This window comes from Watersipora subatra, chromosome 2, assembly GCF_963576615.1.
Source record: "Watersipora subatra chromosome 2, tzWatSuba1.1, whole genome shotgun sequence".
Classification (NCBI taxonomy): domain Eukaryota; kingdom Metazoa; phylum Bryozoa; class Gymnolaemata; order Cheilostomatida; family Watersiporidae; genus Watersipora; species Watersipora subatra.
The window spans coordinates 1,168,579-1,188,326 of NC_088709.1; the positions used below are offsets into that span (position 1 = coordinate 1,168,579).

The window sequence follows — 19,748 nt, forward strand, 5'->3', positions numbered from 1 at the left end:
GAGATAGAGATGCCATATGGTAGCCATTGTCAGTAAAGAGTGAAACATAGAGGTGCCGTATGTTAGTAGTTGTCAGCACAGAGTGAGATGGAGATACCAATCTCCGAAGCTCGGCAGTTGATTCACTGGAGTCAAATGTGGATGCTTACAGTTCATAACTGCGTAGGCTCAGCATTGTATGGCCTAATTATAATGTGCCAGTATTGTAGTGAGACTGAATATTTCCTAAACAAAGACAGCTTTGGTCAACTAGTCAAAAGATTGCATAACAGTAAAATGATGTTAGGACTCTTGGACTCACTCTACTATGCAGTGAAAGCCTTTTGGATGGTTGTAATGCTTGCGTTTGTATATTTAATGTGTAAAATTAGCAGCATCAGAAGCACTCTCTTTTATCAATTCAATACGGAAAACACTGCTAAGGTAGCAGACAGCAATGCAAAGCTGACGCTCACCTGGAAGTTGTGCATGTTAATATCTGTCCTTCACTCATAAAATGTGATTACGCTAATTGCTTGCTTACAAAAAGTATAAAGTGTCGATAATAGAATGTTATTGCAAGTTGTATCAATATGGTAGCTAAAGCCTTTGTTTCACTCAGTATTACTCATCAACTGTCAAGTATGTAGGATGGATTTCCTCTGCTCTTTTTATGCCTTAGGCTAGCAACGATTGTAGATAGCTAATTACAGTGTCAGCTCAAAAAAGATGCAAACTGCTATAAATAGTTCGGCTGTAGTTCGGTGACAGCAGCACTGCGCTGTGGCCAACTTTGTCAGCTCAGTGAACTAAAGTGTAAAGGTTCGCGCGTCAAGCAACGTCTTGGAGTTGTCATCTTTAGAAAAGGACGATCATTCCCGAAACGTCATAACTGTCGCATTAACAATAGCGTTCGCGCTACCTATTTTGTCACATACCATAAACCCATGCCGTTCCCTCGCCAAACTATATAGCTAGTGAACTCTATAAAAAATAAGTCTATGAAATATTTTACGATTTTGTGGCCATTGTAATCTTGACATTTTATAGCAACGCTATTAATTTTGCCTAACAACGGGTTTGGCCGCGTAGATCGACTGATGATCCTTTGAGCTTTGTATTTTTTGTTTCGTATACGTACGGTACATTAAAAAGGTACACAAAGTGTTATTGGCAAAATGAGCGCTGCATTGGATCCTGCACCGTTGAGAAAGTGGACAGACTTACCTCCAAATTATGTCAGAACACTTTCAGCTCCAACACTTTTTGTTCCACAAGGTCCAAAGTAAGTATGAATTACCTCTGACGAGGTAGAATACTCTTTGTCACCGTTGAATCTTTGCGCCTTATATGTTTAACGTAGTACTACGATATGTGCTACATGTACCGGTATATATAGTATTCGTTCAACTTTATTTTAAAGGAGAAAATTCTACTTTATTAAAAATAGTTATATGGTTTTTGTTCTTACGTAGAAATACTTTGTGTTTCTCATCAAAGGTCATTTAATATCTAACATGAATCATTATATTACAAACACAATCCTGACTTGAAAGTAATGTTCATAAGCCTTTAACAGATCCTTGTGTGGGTCAAGGCACTTTCTCACTTGGATGAATGTGATAAACTTATGGAGCAAACAGATTTTTTCTTTGTCTACAACTGGTGACTCTTGCGCTTGTAATTCTAAATTAACACAACGTTCATTTATAATTGATATACAGCAATTATAAAGATTATTATCGCAAGACCAGCAGGATATCAATAGCCTTATTTTGAGATTCTGATGGAGTTTAAACGCCGACACTTACATATAAATAATAAAATTGATTTTGTGGTCTGTAACAAATGAAAACACTGTACAAATTACATGCACTAAATTTCTTTTTATAGTTAACTTCGTGGTGTCGCAGAAGAAACAATTGTTGCTGAAAAGTTATTTTTATCTGGCATTACTGCATGATAAGACTTTTTATAAACACTTACGTTTATCTGACGGAATCCTATACACCGTACCGTATGTTAGTTTATCTGACGGAATCCTATACACCGTACCGTATGTTAGTTTATCTGACGGAATCCTATACACCGTACCATATGTTAGTTTATCTGACGGAATCCTATACACCGTACCGTATGTTAGTTTATCTGACGGAATCCTATACACCGTACCGTATGTTGGTTTATCTGACGGAATCCTATACACCATACCGTATGTTAGTTTATCTGACGGAATCCTATACACCATACCGTATGTTAGTTTATCTGACGGAATCCTATACACCATACCGTATGTTAGTTTATTTGAAGGAGTCCTATACACCGTACCGTATGTTAGTTTATCTGACGGAATCCTATACACCATACCGTATGTTGGTTTATCTGACGGAATCCTATACACCGTACCGTATGTTAGTTTATCTGACGGAATCCTATACACCATACCGTATGTTAGTTTATCTGACGGAATCCTATACACCATACCGTATGTTAGTTTATCTGACGGAATCCTATACACCGTACTGTATGTTGGTTTATCTGTTTCAGACTGAGTCTACATTGCCGAGAATATGGCCAGAACAGGCCAGTTGTCTCTTCTTACCAAAACTGGTGGAGCAAACATCATTCGGAACACCCAAACTTTAACCATAGCTCAATGAAAGAGCGGTATGGACCACAGCGACAAACTCAGTGGCCATTTGAAGCTGAGCCAATGACTGGTATAAGTTGATTTCAGTCTGTTGCCATCAAGCTCTGTTGTCTCTGCCGCATTATTTTTCAGAGCTTGTCAGTAATTTCTCTGATTCTACAGTCAGGCTACTAGTTGCAACTAATGTATGGTATTAGAAAAGAATGTTGGTACTAAACATGTATACAGTACTAAACATGTATACAGTACTAAACATATATACAGTACTAAACATGTATACAGTACTAAACATGTATACAGTATAGCCTAATTTCAATGTGTCTCCTGTGCAGACTCACAACAGAGATCATCAACTTCATAAAGAGAACGAATTTTGGAAGGATTGTGATCAGTCTTTACCTGTACATGTGTTTATGGGCAGCATTTATCTAGAAATGCTGCTTAGATTGTTGAAGTGCAATGATTCCAGAGTTGCCTAGCAACAAAACTAGCAATCGGTAATTGTTGAACTATATGCATTCATCGATTTATGGGCTTTATCTTTTAAATATCTGATATATCTTGGACAGACATGACAGGAATAACAGACAGCTTGGTCTCAGCAATTCATAATTTTTTCATGTCTGTATTTGTTATTAGATGTCTGCCTGATATTTATCTGGTGTCTATCTGGTGTTTGCCTGCTGTCTATCTGGTGTATATCTGGTGTTTCCATGGTGTCTATCTGGTGTCTGTCTGGTGTATATCTGGTGTCAATCTGGTGTATGCTGGGTGTCTGTCTATCTGGTGTCTGCCTGCTGTCTATCTGGTGTCTGCCAAGTGTATATTTGCTGTCTATCTGGTGTTTGCTGGGTGTCTATCTGGTATTTACTTGTTATAAGACTCAGTTTGATTCGACAACTGAGCCCAAACTTTCTAGAGAGTCTTTAAGATCACACTTTTTCAATCCACAGTCAGCTCTTATATGTTATGCTTTCCACCAATCTGAACATACTAGGGTTTTGTTTCAACATATATTTACTGCACAGACTCACCATTCTACACCCATATGGTCAAGTATGCTTCAAACGAGGCTCATGGGCTCAATTACTCATCACATTTGACTCACGTGGTAAATCATACTCACTGTACATATTATATATGACCTGCTATACATATAACTGCTGCTTTCACATGACAATGCCTAGCATAGCAAATACCTTGTGACTGTTTTTTAAAACAATTTTCTGCTGAGTTTTGTAAGATGTCATCCAAATAATCTATTTATCATCAGACAGAAGAAGGAAGTCTGTATGCTGCATGCTACTTTTGTAGGTGGTATTATGGATGCTTGATGCCAGGTCAAGGATAATATGAAAATAGTGGATTTGATTACATGTGAAATATTATATTTCCTCTTCAAGATGGTGGGCAAAGTTTCTTTCCTCTTTTTGCAGAGAAGTGGAGAGCTGACCCATCATTTAGGGTTGACTATCCTAAGCCTCACCCGACAGACCTCTACCATCGCGGTGGTCGGCCTGTCACTGAGACAAAAACGCAGCGGGGCCAGTATGGTTTGTGTGGCACTTACAACATTTATGGCAATGATCACCTTTATCCCTACAGCAATGCTATGACAGGGGCTAACCACCGCCGCCCCGTATACTCAGCGTATGGACCGTTGTTAAAGGACAAGTACTGCGGGCTAAACTATCAACATAACAGACACGGCAATATGAACTTCGATGACCATTACTAACATATATGAATATACCGTCCTTTTCTTGAGATGGAGTGCAGTTTCACATACGTACCTTTTTTATTAAAGAATTAATTGCTTTGATGACTTGTCAAGTGTAGCTCTGAGTAGGGGCAGCTATATATGTGCGGTCAGCTGTCTTGTTCTACAGCGCATACTGCCAGCAGTTAGCTCTTTGTTTTTGCTGGGTGAAAACTTACTATAACATAACTTGTTGGCAAGGACACGCGATACCTCTATGTATTGGGTTAGCCTTGCTCTACTGCGCATGCTCATCGGCTCTATTTTTGCTTTTGCCAGTTTGTCATTTGAAGTTTATTTTTTAAAGAAACCAAGGATCATAAATTAATAAGTGTATTTTGTATTTGTTGTTGTATATCCTACGTTTTTGAAACCATTTATCATTCTTTCTTCGTTAACTAAGTCACTAGTTTATCAGGATGTGAGGCGCAAGAACATACAACACATATTTCCTCTCAAACGATGATGACAGTGACCACATTTAAAATGGTTCAAAGCATCAAATATATTTGCTATGATCATGTATATCTGCTATGTGTCCCAAATATAGCCACTGTATCTCAGCTGTCTTTTTGGAGAATACTATTAGTTTTCGCGTAATAAAGCAGAAGTATGCAAGTCATCTAGCTTAATTATAGACATATATCACACGCTCATTTTAAGCTATGAATATAATGTAGTATTAAAGCCATCATAGCTGCAGTGTTACTAATTTTATGCATCCAGTATATATACACTGTATTTAATTTAAAGAGAAGATAACTCATTCAAATGTCATTATTATTAAAAACGTTCACTACTATAACTCTATGTATTCGCAAATTTCGCTAAATTGCGAAACCAAACTTTCATACATCAGCTGCGCGACTTTCTCCATAAAGCCCGTGAAACCGAAGTCGACGACCTTAAGCTACACTGTAGTCTCAACGTTGCTAGGTAGCATAACGTACCACAGGCAAAACCGAAGCGCAGTATAGCAACAGGATTCTGTCGTTACACGCTTGTACTCTTTTGCATTTTCACCTAATTGTTACATAAAACCCACAATTTTGTAGTGATTCTTAGATCAGGTAGGTAGTTGCTTATAGACACAAATGCGATCTACTATTAGTAGTAGTTTACGCGGGTGTAAATGATCGCAGTCTTTAGATTATGAGTTTGCCGCCAGTACTCCTTTCAACGCGTGACTAGTCAGTCAGTTGAGGACTACAGAAGAAATCATTTTGTTTTCAAATTTTTTTGTGTATTATGTGTAGCAGAGTTAACAGCTTATACATTTTACGATGTGCTATCATAAACACTATTTGTTTTGCATTTTACTCTTATGGCGTTTTAGGAATTTAATGTTTTTTAACTTTAACCATTTTGTATTTTGTTAGCGAATTGCAGTAATCAATTGATTGCAAGCAGACTTTTTGTTACTGTTAATTTCTAGTATTTGATGCTAAGTGTAAATAGTAATTTCAAACTAATAACTACGACCATAGGTTTTCCTGAAGAGTTCCTAGGTATGTGGAATTACCGTACCTATCCTAAGCAGATTTTGTTGCCACATTCAGTTCAATTTAGCAGAACTAGTATGTAATCACAAGTAGACTAAACCCACTGTTGTAGATCTTCATCTAGGTCTGTCTTTGTTCCAGTCAACTAGGCCGCCAGTTGATCTCAGTCAATGGAGCTCGCCTAGTACTATGTTATATGAGCCTGTTCAATGAAGTCTGACTGGTGAAGATTATGAACAATGTTCATAATCTTCACCAGTCAGACTTGCTTAACTGTTCCAATCAATTGAGCTTACCTTTTAGGTCTGTCTTTTATTCATGTTATTTTGACCTGTCTTGAGCTCAGAAATATCAACCTAATTTTACCTTCTGAATACAAGCACATCTTATTTTATCAACAATCTAATAAACTTATTATAAGTATAGCTTGTGTACTGGTAAAAACGCCAATAAAGCTGAGTTTATAATTAATATGAACTCTATCATGTGTGTTTGACATTGTGTTAAATCTATAAACTATTATACTCCTAGCCTGAATGAGCGCAACGCGTGTTTATGTTTGTAGCTTTGACATAGTGTTTTGTAGGTTGTCATAGACACACATATATGAGCCTTTTTTAAAAGTTTGACATAGGCTGTTGCATGTATGATAGATCAACAGGCATACAGAAATACCTTATATTATCTAAAATATAATTGTCTGAAAGTCTTGGCTTTGAGATTAATCTAATTAAAGTCTTTACTAACGGCTCGGCATTAACCAGATGTATTGATGCAGTGATGATCTGATAACAAGACAAGTTTGTCATCATACTTGCCAACTCTCACGCATTGGGCGTGAGACTCACGTAATCACCCCAAAGAAAAAATGAAAATGCGTGAGATTTTTGCCCCAATTTCCACAATTTTATATATACTATCATTGATACATCAATTGCCCCAAAACCAAATCTCAGGCATTGCCCCACTCTTGGGTTGGCAAGTCTGTTTGTCATACTTATGTTTGATGCTTAACTCTACTTCACAACTGTATGTGTTATATTTTTGTTTTGGGTGTCCGAAGAAATACCTCATTATTAAAATATTATATTATTACTATACACCTCTTATTTAACTAGACACGATTTTCAACTATAATACTGAGTATATTACCTCCCATGCCAAACAGAAAGAGTGGTAACCACATTCTGGCTATTCATAGATGCTATGAATACAACAAAGGAATATTGAGTGTTACTTCACACACGATACTTGAACTTAAGCACTTCAGAATACATGTCAAGGTGAAAACAACGGAGTGTCATGAGGTTCACACCTCATAATCTAGTGGCTCAAGCTACTATTGCATTTTTTATTGGTTTAGCTGATTTCTTTAGGTGAATTTCTTAGGCTTCTTGTCTTTTAAGTTCTTTTCTGATTTCAGATGTTACAGTAGACGGAATACACCAAGTAAATACCCCATAGAAATATCAACGCTCTCACATTTATCTCTAACGGAATTTTCTTACCTTACTAAGTATAATGAATACTGGTACCATCTGGTCAACCTGCTTGGGGTTGTCATTCCTTAACTGAATGGTAACAGCAGTAGTGATCAGAACCTTATTACCGTAATTTTACTCGCGTGAACTGCTCTAGTGATGAGGCTTCAAATAAGGAGTTGTCTGATCCTAGTAAAAGGAATAAAAAGTAATATTGTGATCAATCAAGTTTCTCCATGAGCTGACTTTTGAATTTTCTTATTAAACTCTTATCTTTAGTTCACAGTCAGTAGTTGAAACTATTACAATTAATGATTATTCAATACAATCTCAAACAAAAATAAAGGTATTAGACTTGCTAAGCCTTTTAAAACATGTTTATGAAATATCTGAGACCGAGCAAGTATTTATAGCCAATGGAGTCAGCTGTTAGAGTAAGGCTTGTTTATAACATTCTTCATACCAGAAGGGCTGACTAGTCTCTTGACCTATTAGTTTCTCTTTTTTTAGATTTGCAAGCTGATATTACTGTAAACTAAATTCGCGAATGATGGATGCAATCAAACAAAGTGCTTTATACACGGCCCTGACTTCTGAGACAAAAAATGCTGAGGCTATTGTTTCTGCGCTTGGATCAGCAACTTCAGATTTTGCTCAGCGAACAGACTCTGGCCAATCATTTGTCCATCTCGCTGCCTTGAACCGTGAGTCTGCACTGGCAGCATCCACGTGTGGGGAGCACATGGCTTATGTATTGCTGTTAATACTTGCAGTCCTTCTACTACTCTCATACATGACACACTTAAGAGTTTCTGTTTGAGAATGCTCACATTTTTGCCTCTGTTCCTTTTCCAAACAAACCTTATGTAGCGTGAGCACCTTTTTCTCTCTATCTGCGTCTCTCAACATGTTTCTGTGGGTGGGTTGTGAGGACTAGCATAGTGAGTGTTGTAGTATTACATCTAAGTCTATATTAAGTCTGCCATAGTGAGTGTTGTTGATTTACAGACTTGCTAAAGATGTAGCCCACTGGCCACAAAGTAACAACTTGAGAACTTGAGGTTTCTTGTTTGTAGTGATCAGCAGTGACTTCCCGGAAGTCTGGAAAGTTCTTCTCCGCAAGACCAACATGTTCATCAGAGATGTCAATGGCTACTCTGGTCTTGATTTCATGATTGCTAATCTTCCTGTCGCCTGGAGTAACAAGTACCTCAAGAAGTTTCTACTTGAAACCAGCCAGAGTAGGTGTCGCAATTGCCTGCATGTCAGTACGCTATAAATAGAATGTCATTAGCTTTACAGTCATACCTCGACATACGAGCCTAATGCTCTCTGTGACTCAGTTCGTATGTCAATTTACTCATGTCTCAAAGCACTATTTTCTTTATAAAATAATTGAATACAAATTAATGTGGTACCATACTAAGAAGAACCACGTAAAACAGTATATTACAATGGAAATAACATGTTTTAATTGTCATAATTTAGTACCTACTCTTACAAAGTAACAAATACCTACTTAGTTGTTAAAATCTACAATAAAGTGTAACATTTTTATGTGTACACTACTGTAGGTGTTTACCTTCAAGACAAATGTAGTGGCTAATGTCTGTCTGAATGACTTGTTAGCAACGCTTTCGGTACACTAAACTTTTGTGACGCTGTGTGACAAAAACGTTAACTTTGTAAGTTTAGCCGACTAAACACATACTTAAAGCTGAGTTTTAGTTTTTTACTAAACTTGCTTTAATGTTGTTTCCTTAATTTTTATTATCTGTTTCCGGTTCGGTGCTTCTTGCCTCGCATTACTATAGCTTTTAGCCGACCTCTTGAAAAGACTTTCGAGGAAAAAGACTGATCAGCGATGTTCTCAAATGCTGCCTCTCACATAATTGGCCATATAGTGACAATCGAGAACTGGCTCGCATCTCAAAAATCACTCGTATCTCGAGGGAGAAGCTTGCTTGGAATTCTGCTCGTATTTTCATTTTATTATATGTCGAGGCACTGGTATGTCGAGTCACTCGTATGTCGAGGTATCGCTGTAAATAGAAACTAGTAGCATGTCATAAAACTCTCAAGCACTTTGCAAGAACACGGGTAAAATTTCTTCACAAAGTTCACAATGTTTGTCTGTAGAAGCATTAGTGACCAATACTATTATGTTGTCAATCAGCTTCTAATTACTATAAAAGCAGAATAGATTGGTGTATAATCGCTGCTTGCTGTCTGTACCTGTATCATGGTACCTCGTGTCTCTAATCTAACGTCTGCTGGTAATCGTAGGTGAGGAGAAAGTTGATGAGTTTATGAAGCAAGCTGGAATGAACGGCAAGACAACACACTTGAAGAGACTCGCTGTTGTCGCAAAGGCCGATAAACGACTGATTGAGAGGCTGTCTGCTGTCATTCAAATAGAACAAGAAGTAATGGAGATTCACAAGGTCTGTCTCAGAGCTACGCCTTTCTTATACACGCGACTTCATATATACTCTCTGCCTGCGTCAGACAAAAGTTTTCTTATTGCTGTTTATTATGTTATCGCTCACAAGCAAATTTTATAACACCTATTCACATGTAGGCTATCAGATGTTATTGTGTTATGTTGTATTATATTATGTTGTGATTAAGAGAACACCTAATGTGTGGTTAAGAAAACTTAGAATTGATAAGTATTTTCAAACAGTCACAGTCAATGGTTTCTCCTTATATTTGCTTTCCCCTGCTCTTCAAGTATCTCCTTTTAACGTAGTCACAAAATTCAGTCTCTTGCAGTCAACTCAAGTTGTCATTCTAATATTGCAGCTAATGAGAGTTGAGACTGGAAAGAGAGAGTTGCAGATGGCATTCAGCAAACGAGAGCAAGTTGTCTTACCAGATTTGGTGGGACTCCCTTCACTCCAGATCGCTTCTATACACGGCCTATGGCAGACTGTGGCAGCTCTTTTAGAAAAGTTTCCTGAGATAGTTAACACTCAGGACAATGTGAGTTGAGACTTGTAGTCAGCTCTGTTAGTTGAGACTTGTAGTGAGCCCTGATAGTTGAGACTTGTAGTCAGCCCTGTTAGTTGAGACTTTTAGTCAGCCCTGTTAGTTAAGACTTGTAGTCAGCCCTTTTAGTTAAGACTTGTAGTGAGCTCTGTTAGTTGAAACTAGTAGTGAGCCCTGTTAGTTGAGACTTGTAGTCAGCTCTGTTAGTTGAGACTTGTAGTCAGCCCTGTTAGTTAAGACTTGTAGTCAGACCTGTGAGTTGAGACTTGTAGTCAGCCCTTTTAGTTGAGACTTGTAGTCAGCCCTTTTAGTTGAGACTTGTAGTCAGCCCTGTTAGTCGAGACTTGTAGTGAGCCCTGTGAGTTGAGACTTGTAATCAGCCCTGTGAGTTGAGACATGTAGTGAGCTCAGGGTTATTTTGTTGACTCTTAGTGCTTAGCTCATTCTTTCCAACCAGCTCTTACTGTTCTTCTTTATTCTGTTTTCCTTACTCTTCGGATTTTCCTTTTTGTTTTGTTTAGCCGTTTCCTTTCTTGTCATCTTCTTTCTCATCATATCTGTCTTCATCTTCTCTATTTTTCTCTTCTGGCAACACTACCTTTTGCATATTTCAATTTTGTGGTTTAAAATGAGCTCAATTCTGTAATCTATCAAACTTGGCAGTATGACAAACTTTTGTATTTATACAAGGGACAAATGGGTAAGTTTTTCATAACTAGATGGGGCGAACTGCTCTACACTATGCCACCTGCATGAAAGGGGAGGATGCGGAAGGTGCTGTCAAACTACTGATGGAGTCAAATGCCGATGCAAGCATCAAAGATATCTCTGGAGCAGATATCGCAGCAATGAAAGCTGCCCCTCTCAACATGGAAGAGATTCTAAGCAACTACGAGTCCAACTTGAACCGACAGCTAGCATCTGTAAGTTTCTAGTCGACTGTTTTGTTATTTATGTCTTTATCAACACTTGATATTGTCAATCACCTCTAAATTTAGGTTCACAGAGCCAAGAGGACTTAGTGTGTTCATTGTGTCAGATGATTTGGTGAAAAGTCAAGAAACTATATAAGGTCATTTGGGGAGAGATTTCTTTTGAACCTTACCCTTTATTCCTAAGATAGAGACTGATAGCTTCATGAAACTCACTGAATTTTAAAACTTTCGAAAATCTGGCTGATGTCTACAATGAATAGGCTGAACACATATAAGAATTGCCACTAGTACATAGTTTCTAGCTTTAATTTTTTATAAAAACCTAGTATTACCCTGACAAGCATGCTATAACAGTACTTGCTGTTCCACAGATGATAAGGTCAGACAACTCCTAGTATCGCAGTTGTTATTGCAAGTGTTAATACAATCATAGGTTTCTGTTATATGCATACATAGGAAATGCTCTACCGAGTGAATGAGGCAGTGCTGTCAGGAGAACTGAGATCAGTTAAGATGGCTTTAACTAGGAGGGAGATCGCTACTAAGGAAGATGCCAGTAAGCTGACTCCCCTTCACAAAGCTGTTATACTAAAACACACAGAGGTTGCCAAGTGGATAGCTCAGCAGTTTACAGGCTCCATGGATGTGCAGGGAGACGTAAGTGCTAGTAGCAGATTTTAATAATACCAGGTCTTACTAGACTCCTGGGTAGCACTTTATACACTCTCTGATAGTAAATACCCCTTACTCTCTGATAGCTCTCTATACACTCTCTAGTGGCACTATATATACTCTCTAGTAGTACTCTATACACTCTCTAGTAGTACTCTATATACTCTCTAGTAGTACTCTATACACTCTCTAGTAGTACTCTATATACTCTCTAGTAGTACTCTATACACTCTCTAGTAGTACTCTATATACTCTCTGGTAGTACTCAATATACTCTCTAGTGGTACTCTATACACTCTCTAGTAGTACTTTATATACTCTTTAGTAGTACTATATATACTCTCTAGTGGTACTCTATACACTCGCTAGTATTATTCTATATACTCGCTAGCAGTACTCTATATACTCTATAGTAGTACTCTATATACTCTCTGGTAGTACTCTATATACTCTCTGGTAGTACTCTATATACTCTTTGGTAGTACTCTATACACTCTCTAGTAGTACTCTATATACTCTGTAGTAGTACCCTCTACACTCTATAGTGATACTCTATACATTCTCTGGTAGTATCCTATATACTGTCTAGTAGTACTCTGTATACTCTCTAGTAGTACTCTATACACTCTTTAGTAGTACTCTCTACACTCTCTAGTAGTTTTTTATATACTCTCTAGTAGTACTCTATACACTCTTTAGTAGTACTCTCTACACTCTCTAGTAGTACTCTATATACTCTCTGGTAGTACTCTATATACTCTCTAGTAGTACTATACATACTCTGTAGTAGTACTCTGTATACTCTCTAGTAGTACTATATATACTCTCTGATTGTACCTTTACACACTTTTTGATGCTTGTTATAGATTCTTTTAAAAGTTTGATTCACTGATGAGGCAATTCCAGCAATATATTACACGCATACATACGGCAGTTTTGTGATGACTGCCTATTTCTCATCAGGAATATTAATTCTACATACAGCTTCACTGATAACAACTAAGGCAACACCAAATCTATATAGGTCAAAGTTGTCAGATTCCCCAGCATTAGTTCACAGCCTGAACTTCCATTTACATGTACATAGTGTAAATACTTTAAGTGTGCTTTTTGACAGGACAGATATCTGTATAGACATTGTTAACTAATATACCTAGCTGTGAGCCACTACGAGACAGCAATTTTATGTATATTCGTGACATCTGCAGAAATCTTGATTTGTCCGGCATGTACAGCTTTCGGCGCTCCGACTGTTAGGATATTAGTTGAGTTTCTGTAGACAAAGAAATATAAAAATTTATAATTCTCACTCAATTGGTAATCATTAATAGAAATATTGTAAATAGCTAGAATGATTTAAAATACGTTTCAAATAGTGAATACAATGTAACTCTCATCCTATGAATTTATTACACTGATCTGGTGTTACGGGAAAGTTTATGGCAGTTAAAAATTCCAAATTGCATTACACAACAGAATTGTATCTATAGCTCCGATACTCACCATGAAGTCACATCAGTAGAGTGTTTGAACTGCATTCAGTGAGAGCTAGCTTGCAAGTCTTACAATGTAGACTTTGGCAGCATTTAAGTTTGTTATATGGGGCTCAGAGGCAGCATTTATTGATTGTAAGAGACTAGAACCATGACGGGATCATTAGACCGTTATTAGGCTTAATCTGGGCTTGTTGCCTAGTAACCAGTAACGACTGAATCGTTTGCTTGATGTTCATGTACTGTAACACCACAAATTTGTGCTTCCATATTTGCCTCTTCTCAAGCCAAGTCCCAGCAACAATGTCTTGTCTGACTCAACTTTATAAGACTCACAAGTAATATATGTCTGTTATTTGCCAAGCCATGACAGACAGAGGTCATATGGTAAATTCTGATGTCAATGATTTCAGATGGAATGTTTAAAAAGGTGAACCAATTGCTTGTTTCTGTGAAACATGAATTGTTGTGCTTCCCATCACTGTGTCACACAACTTATCGTTACTCCACCAGTTGCTGTTCTGTCAGTGCCAGTCCTTTTCCCTCTACTCCCTTCTATTGTGCAATTTGATATTGTTCTATCAAGTTACCAGTCATCCCTGTCATAACACAGCCGAACCATTGCTGTTTGTACATCCCTATGTCATGACTTGAACGTTTTTAAGGAGCTCTAGCATAATATTGGGCTTACACAGTAGTCAGCCTTGAGACCCAAGTAATAGTTGTAATTATTGTTTATTATTGATTAAGGACTGTTACAGGCTGGCCTCACTCCTATGCACTTTGCTGCTGCCATTGACAAGGAGCTCTACGAGTTTCTCAAGCAAACTGGAGGTGATTGTCACGCAGTAGACATCGAGGGCAACAATCCGGAGTGAGTATCAGCCTTGGGTTTTGTGTTTTTATAATGGTTGGTGAGTTTTTGTCTCTACAAACAGTGGTTGAAGGATGTCAGCGCATAAAGCCTTGGTACAGATAGACAGTGAATTTTCCTTCAATCACATCCTCACTCAGTCAGATATAGGTAGGGGATGGACTTCATATTGTATGTTTGTCTGACAACGGATGGCAATGTTCATGAAGTTGTCTTCTCTGAGTCACATGACTATTTTTATCATTCATAGAATCATTAGGGTCATTGCTATGGCAAGTCATATTAGCAGCTATTGAAGAGGCCTCTTTATTTTTCCAAGTACAGAGAGTTGCTATCACTACTAAAGGACTCCATTCTACTCTTGTACCATTATTTATTTCTACAAGGCTATAAATTCTATTGTTATCTCCTATAATTTCTGTCGGAGATTAGTAGTATTTATGCCAGCTCATTGTTACCTTGTTTCCTGTGGCCATTATCTTTTACGAGCCTTTTGATTGTTGTGGCTGTTTAACCGTCGGGTACAAAGTTTGTCAGTTATCAGCCCCTGTACGTAATTCATCATTGCCTTTGTAGGTACTACAAAGATCATAGCTCAGATTTTATAATAAACATTGATAATCTGAGGGAGGAGCTGCTCGTCACCCCACCTTCCAGACCTGCAACAGCTATATCAGAGAGAGCCAAGTCTGCTAAAGCTTTGGACCAGCCAGAGGCTGTCGGTGAGTCTGTTTTACAATGATATCTGCTTTTCATTGCTGACCCAATAGAAAGCGAAGGTGGGAGAGGTCTTGACAAGCTTCAAACAAGTTATCTGCTAGCGACTAGTGATTAAGGCTACTGGGTAAATGCTGCTCCATCTGATAACAGTTCGTGGCCTGACTCTGTTCATGGGCTTGCTGTAGCCTGGGCATTGCTCTTTTGGGGGTTGGGGAGAACGCTTTCTTCCCCTCACCTCTCAAGAGAGCCATGCCCAGGCTAAGTTTGCTGTCTCTACGTACATTCTGATCTCACACATCCATCCTATATCTTCACTACAGCTAACCCTATTGCTGCCGCTGCCAGAGCTCCTCCAGTCATGGCAAGTAGAAGACAAGCTCCTCCTCCTGACACCTTAGACGCCAAGTATATAGCGGAGGTGCTTGGAGGTCCGCTGACTGCTGCCCTATCAGAGGTGGCTGAGAAAAGACCGTGGGACCCAATAGAGTTTCTGGCACAGTGGCTGTACAAGCACAAGGCCAATCTGGACTATCACCAACAGGTCTGGTTACAGCCACTTTTCCCTGCATCTTCCTTTTTATACTCCAACATTTGTTCACCCAAACATTAAATATATCAGATGCCTTGTACAAGCCATAGATGCTATAGTTAGATGTATCAGATGCCTTGTACAAGCCATAGATGCTATAGTTAGATGTATCGGATGCTATTTGCGTGCCATATCTGACCAACTTAATACATGGTAAGGATATCCTGGAACGGTTTCTATTGATTTCAAGATAAGAAATACCTCATCGCTACATTTTTCATTTTAGCAACTGGATGCTGTAAAGAGGGCAGAGGAAGAAGAACAGAAAAAGCTGGAAGAAGCAGAGAACAGAGCTCGAAGGAAGAGAGAGGCTATTTATCTCAAAGAGATAGAAGAAGAGAAGAGGAGAAAAGCAGAAGAAGAGGCTAGAAAGCAAAAAGAGCAGGAAGAGCTACAGAAGAAGTAAGTTGATTGCGAAAGCATATATATATACTAGCTGTGCTACCCGGCGTTGCTGGGTATTAAAAATCAGTTTATAAAAAATGAGAGGTAATTAGAGTTGCCTGCCACTTACTATTAGCCTGGCACATTGCCAATGAAAAATTGACCTGGTCAGACTCACTTGTTGCTCAAATCTCAACTTCAATATCATGCTGTGGGTGCAGTTGTGAACTTTATATGTACCTATATATGTACCTTTATATGTACCTTTATATGTACCTTGGCAAATTTAATTGCAACAATTAATTTGGTTCAGCTTCAAACATTCTCCTTTTCAATGGAACCAAACAAATATTTACATGAGTTGGTGATGATTGATATTTCGTTTAAATTATGTACAACAAACTTAGAGGAATTCCATAATGCCTTATACAGTTAGCCTCATTGCAGGTATTCCTTTTTGTGCACCACTGTATTTAGACACTTTTTTTGCCTATATTATGTATGTATAGTTAATATAAAGGGAATTACTAGCAGTAGTATTAATTGAATCATTCAAAAAAATATATGTACATATATGCTAGTGAACAATTCGAGTACTACTACTGCTAGTAACTCCTTATATATTGACTAAAGATCCTCCCATTACTTCCTTATTGTTTGACTAGCTTCAGCTATGATACTCCCCACAACGCTGATAGCACTTCCACAATTACCAACTGCAGGCTCAGCTAGTACTTGTATAGTGATTACAAGTACCTCCGATGGTACCGTTTAACTTGAGTACAAGTGAGTAATGATACTCGGTCTATGAAATGTTCCTCTCTGCATCTAATTAGAACTCTTGCAGGGCCAAGGAATCAGCACACCTATCACAGCCTCCAGAGCTGCCAACTGTCAAGGAGGATGAGGAGACACCTGAGCACACCGCTACTCCGGTGGCGCCGAGGAAAGTGGTGGACAAAGATGAACTGGGTAGAACAGCACTGCACACACTCGTACGTGACCACATACGCATCTCTGTAGACCTAGATTTGCATTAGGACCACAAAGTGGCTGATTCTGGTCTGTTTTTTACTAATGTCAATGACCTATTTGTGAGGCCACCGTTGCTTTTACATCTGCTGTATTTTTAATTTTTCTTTTGTTTTCAGACACGGTCATCAATTATATAACATCTTTGCCTGCTGCCAGAATGCTTTTGAATCTGATCCGCGATTGGCTGTGATTTTGTAATTTATTGATTGCTCCTCCTAATAGGTAGCCTCTGGAGGCAGTGTGGAGGATGTCCAAGCACTCCTGTCAGAATCAGGGGTGGATATGCTAGCAGAGAGAGACATGGATGGGAACACAGCGAGGGATCTGGCGGAGTCAGATGAGCTCAGGCAATGCATAGGTACTGTATTTACTCGTATCATTAGAACTAGTGCACTTTTCATTACTGCATGTGACTAACATACCTAATGCGATGCATTTGTATTGACAATGCATATAACACTTAAAATAAATAGGATTTCATAAATAGGTCCGCTACTAGATTGAAACTCCAAGGCTGCTGCGCTGGCATACTGAGAGTCTTGTATCTGTTTGCAGATAACTATGTAGTGGAACTGCTCAATGCAGGGGATGAGAGCTCATTCGTCACATTGATCGAGAATGGTTTTACTCCCCCTGAAAATCTCAACCAGGATGGAGCGCTGTCGGAGGAAGCTGCTCAATTGTTGGCAAAATCTACCGATCTATCTGTAAGTTCATTTTTTCCTCTATCACTATCTACCTGATGTCATTTTATATTATATGCATTATACACATATGACATGTATCTACTCTATATCATATACTTTACATACCGAATGACACTTATGTACTCTATATCATATATTTTACATACCGTATGACAGGTGTCTACTCTATTACATATACCTTACACGCCGTATGACAGGTGTCTACTCTATATCATATACTTTGCACGCCGTTTGACAGGCGTTTGTTCTATACTATAAACTTTACATACTGAATGACAGGTGTGTACTCTGTATCATATACGTTGCACGTCGTATGACAGGTGTCTACTCTATACCATGAACTTTACATACTGAATGCCAAGTGTCTACTCTGTATCATATACTTTGCACGCTGTATGACAGGTGTCTACTCTATACCATAAACTTTACATACTGAATGACAGGTGTCTACTCTATTATCATATACTTTGCACGTCGTATGACAGGTGTTTGCTCTATACCATAAACTTTACATACTGAATGATAGGTGTCTACTCTATATCATATACTTTGCACATCGTATGACAGGTGTCTACTCTATATCATATACTTTGCACATTGTATGACAGGTGTCTACTCTATACCATAAACTTTACATACTGAATGACAGGTGTCTACTCTGTATCATATACTTTGCACGCCGTATGACAGGTGTCTACTCTATACCATAAACTTTACATACTGAATGACAGGTGTCTACTCTGTATCATATACTTTGCACGTCGTATGACAAGTGTCTACTCTATACCATGAACTTTACATACTGAATGACAGGTGTTTACTCTGTATCATATACTTTGCATGCCGTATGACAGGTGTCTACTCTATACCATGAACTTTACATACTGAATGACAGGTATCTACTCTATATCATCATATACTTTAGATACTATAATTATTACAGTATATCTTTAGTCAGTTACTGGGCGCTGAGCTCACTGGCACGAACAGGGGCAGTCAGAACTGAAAAACATGAAGTATTCATAGTAATTAGAAAGAATGAAGGCAGTCAAATAGGTATCAAAAGATAAAGGCTGAAATGTATTTTTTATGAATGTCTGTGTTGCAAGACAAGTGGTGATATTATATGCATCTGTTTTATGTACTTCAGAAGTTGTCAAAGACTATAGCAGAGCACGTGAAAGCAGGCAACCTAGTGGGTCTCAAACAGTGCTTGGACAAACCTTCTCTCGCCATTTGTCGGCTCAATTCGCATGGTTGTTCCGTCCTTCACCTAGCTGTGCTCTATGAGCAACCAGAGTTGGTCCAGCACCTTGTAACATCATTTCCTGGTATCACGACTTGCAGGGATCATGTAAGTAGAAATTCGAATACTATCTGTTGTGTTGGTTCTATTTGCTTATATTTAAGAGGACCAATCAAATTTGTTCAATGATTCTTCATAGCATAGACCACACCCTAATGTTACGAGGGTTTTTTTAGCAACCAAGCAGCCAGGGTAAGTTGTTGTGATCTTTTGGGAGCCTATTAGAGCTCTACAAGCTTACTCCACTTTTTGTGAGTGTTTAGTTAATACTTATGTTTGTTACAGCAAAACAGAACAGCTCTTCACTATGCGGAGAGCATCGCGAATGAGGAGCTTAGGGACTCAATAGTGGCCATCCTGAAGGGGGCAGGGGCTGATGAAGAGGCAGATGACTGTAAGGGGAGAAAACCCCAAGCTTATCAACAACTCACTGATGAAGTAGCGGCTTTAAAGGATATCGCAACACCTGCAACGTCGCAGGAGAATATAGAGCCCACTGAAGAAACAACAGAGGTCGGAGATACTAGCAATGAGCAAATCTCTGAGGAAACTGCAGCTGAACCTGCAGCTGAATAGAAACATGGGGAGATAATAATATTTGATCCCGTTTCTTGATGAAACTGCTGCTTTTCTTCTCATGTTTACCTTTTTTAAACCCAAGACTGGCATTT

At 38.5% G+C, this 19,748-nt stretch overlaps 2 protein-coding genes across 3 annotated transcripts; both read left to right on the forward strand.

Annotated features, from left to right (window-relative positions):
• Positions 1-1,059: 1,059 nt before the first annotated feature.
• On the forward strand, positions 1,060-4,935 carry LOC137387691 (uncharacterized). The gene is made up of 3 exons (XM_068074179.1): positions 1,060-1,264; positions 2,527-2,699; positions 4,066-4,935. Exons 1-3 carry the CDS (start codon positions 1,158-1,160, stop codon positions 4,365-4,367), a joined length of 582 nt encoding a protein of 193 aa, XP_067930280.1. The 5' UTR covers positions 1,060-1,157; the 3' UTR covers positions 4,368-4,935.
• Positions 4,936-7,921: 2,986 nt separating this feature from the next.
• Positions 7,922-19,677, forward strand: LOC137387356 (uncharacterized). Of its 2 annotated transcripts, XM_068073754.1 has the most exons (14): positions 7,922-8,075; positions 8,448-8,612; positions 9,658-9,815; positions 11,082-11,285; positions 11,754-11,954; positions 14,224-14,336; positions 14,913-15,058; positions 15,377-15,597; positions 15,872-16,047; positions 16,877-17,024; positions 17,287-17,422; positions 17,620-17,771; positions 18,922-19,125; positions 19,363-19,677. In XM_068073754.1, exons 1-14 carry the CDS (start codon positions 7,922-7,924, stop codon positions 19,651-19,653), a joined length of 2,469 nt encoding a protein of 822 aa, XP_067929855.1. In that variant the 3' UTR covers positions 19,654-19,677. The 2 variants fall into 2 exon arrangements, with proteins under 2 accessions (XP_067929855.1, XP_067929856.1); XM_068073755.1 differs by lacking the exons at positions 7,922-8,075; positions 8,448-8,612; positions 9,658-9,815 and adding an exon at positions 10,255-10,356.
• The last annotated feature ends 71 nt before the right edge of the window (positions 19,678-19,748 follow it).

What these genes read in the sequence shown, in the direction of transcription:
- LOC137387691 (XM_068074179.1), top strand. Translation starts at nt 1,158, where the DNA reads ATGAGCGCTGCATTGGATCCTGCACCGTTGAGAAAGTGGACAGACTTA. An exon ending in TTTGTTCCACAAGGTCCAAA is followed by an intron (nt 1,265 to 2,526) that starts GTAAGTATGAAT and finishes TATCTGTTTCAG; the next exon opens with ACTGAGTCTACATTGCCGAG. An exon ending in TGAAGCTGAGCCAATGACTG is followed by an intron (nt 2,700 to 4,065) that starts GTATAAGTTGAT and finishes CTCTTTTTGCAG; the next exon opens with AGAAGTGGAGAGCTGACCCA.
- LOC137387356 (XM_068073754.1), top strand. Translation starts at nt 7,922, where the DNA reads ATGGATGCAATCAAACAAAGTGCTTTATACACGGCCCTGACTTCTGAG. An exon ending in GAACAGCACTGCACACACTC is followed by an intron (nt 17,025 to 17,286) that starts GTACGTGACCAC and finishes TCCTCCTAATAG; the next exon opens with GTAGCCTCTGGAGGCAGTGT. An exon ending in TGAGCTCAGGCAATGCATAG is followed by an intron (nt 17,423 to 17,619) that starts GTACTGTATTTA and finishes ATCTGTTTGCAG; the next exon opens with ATAACTATGTAGTGGAACTG.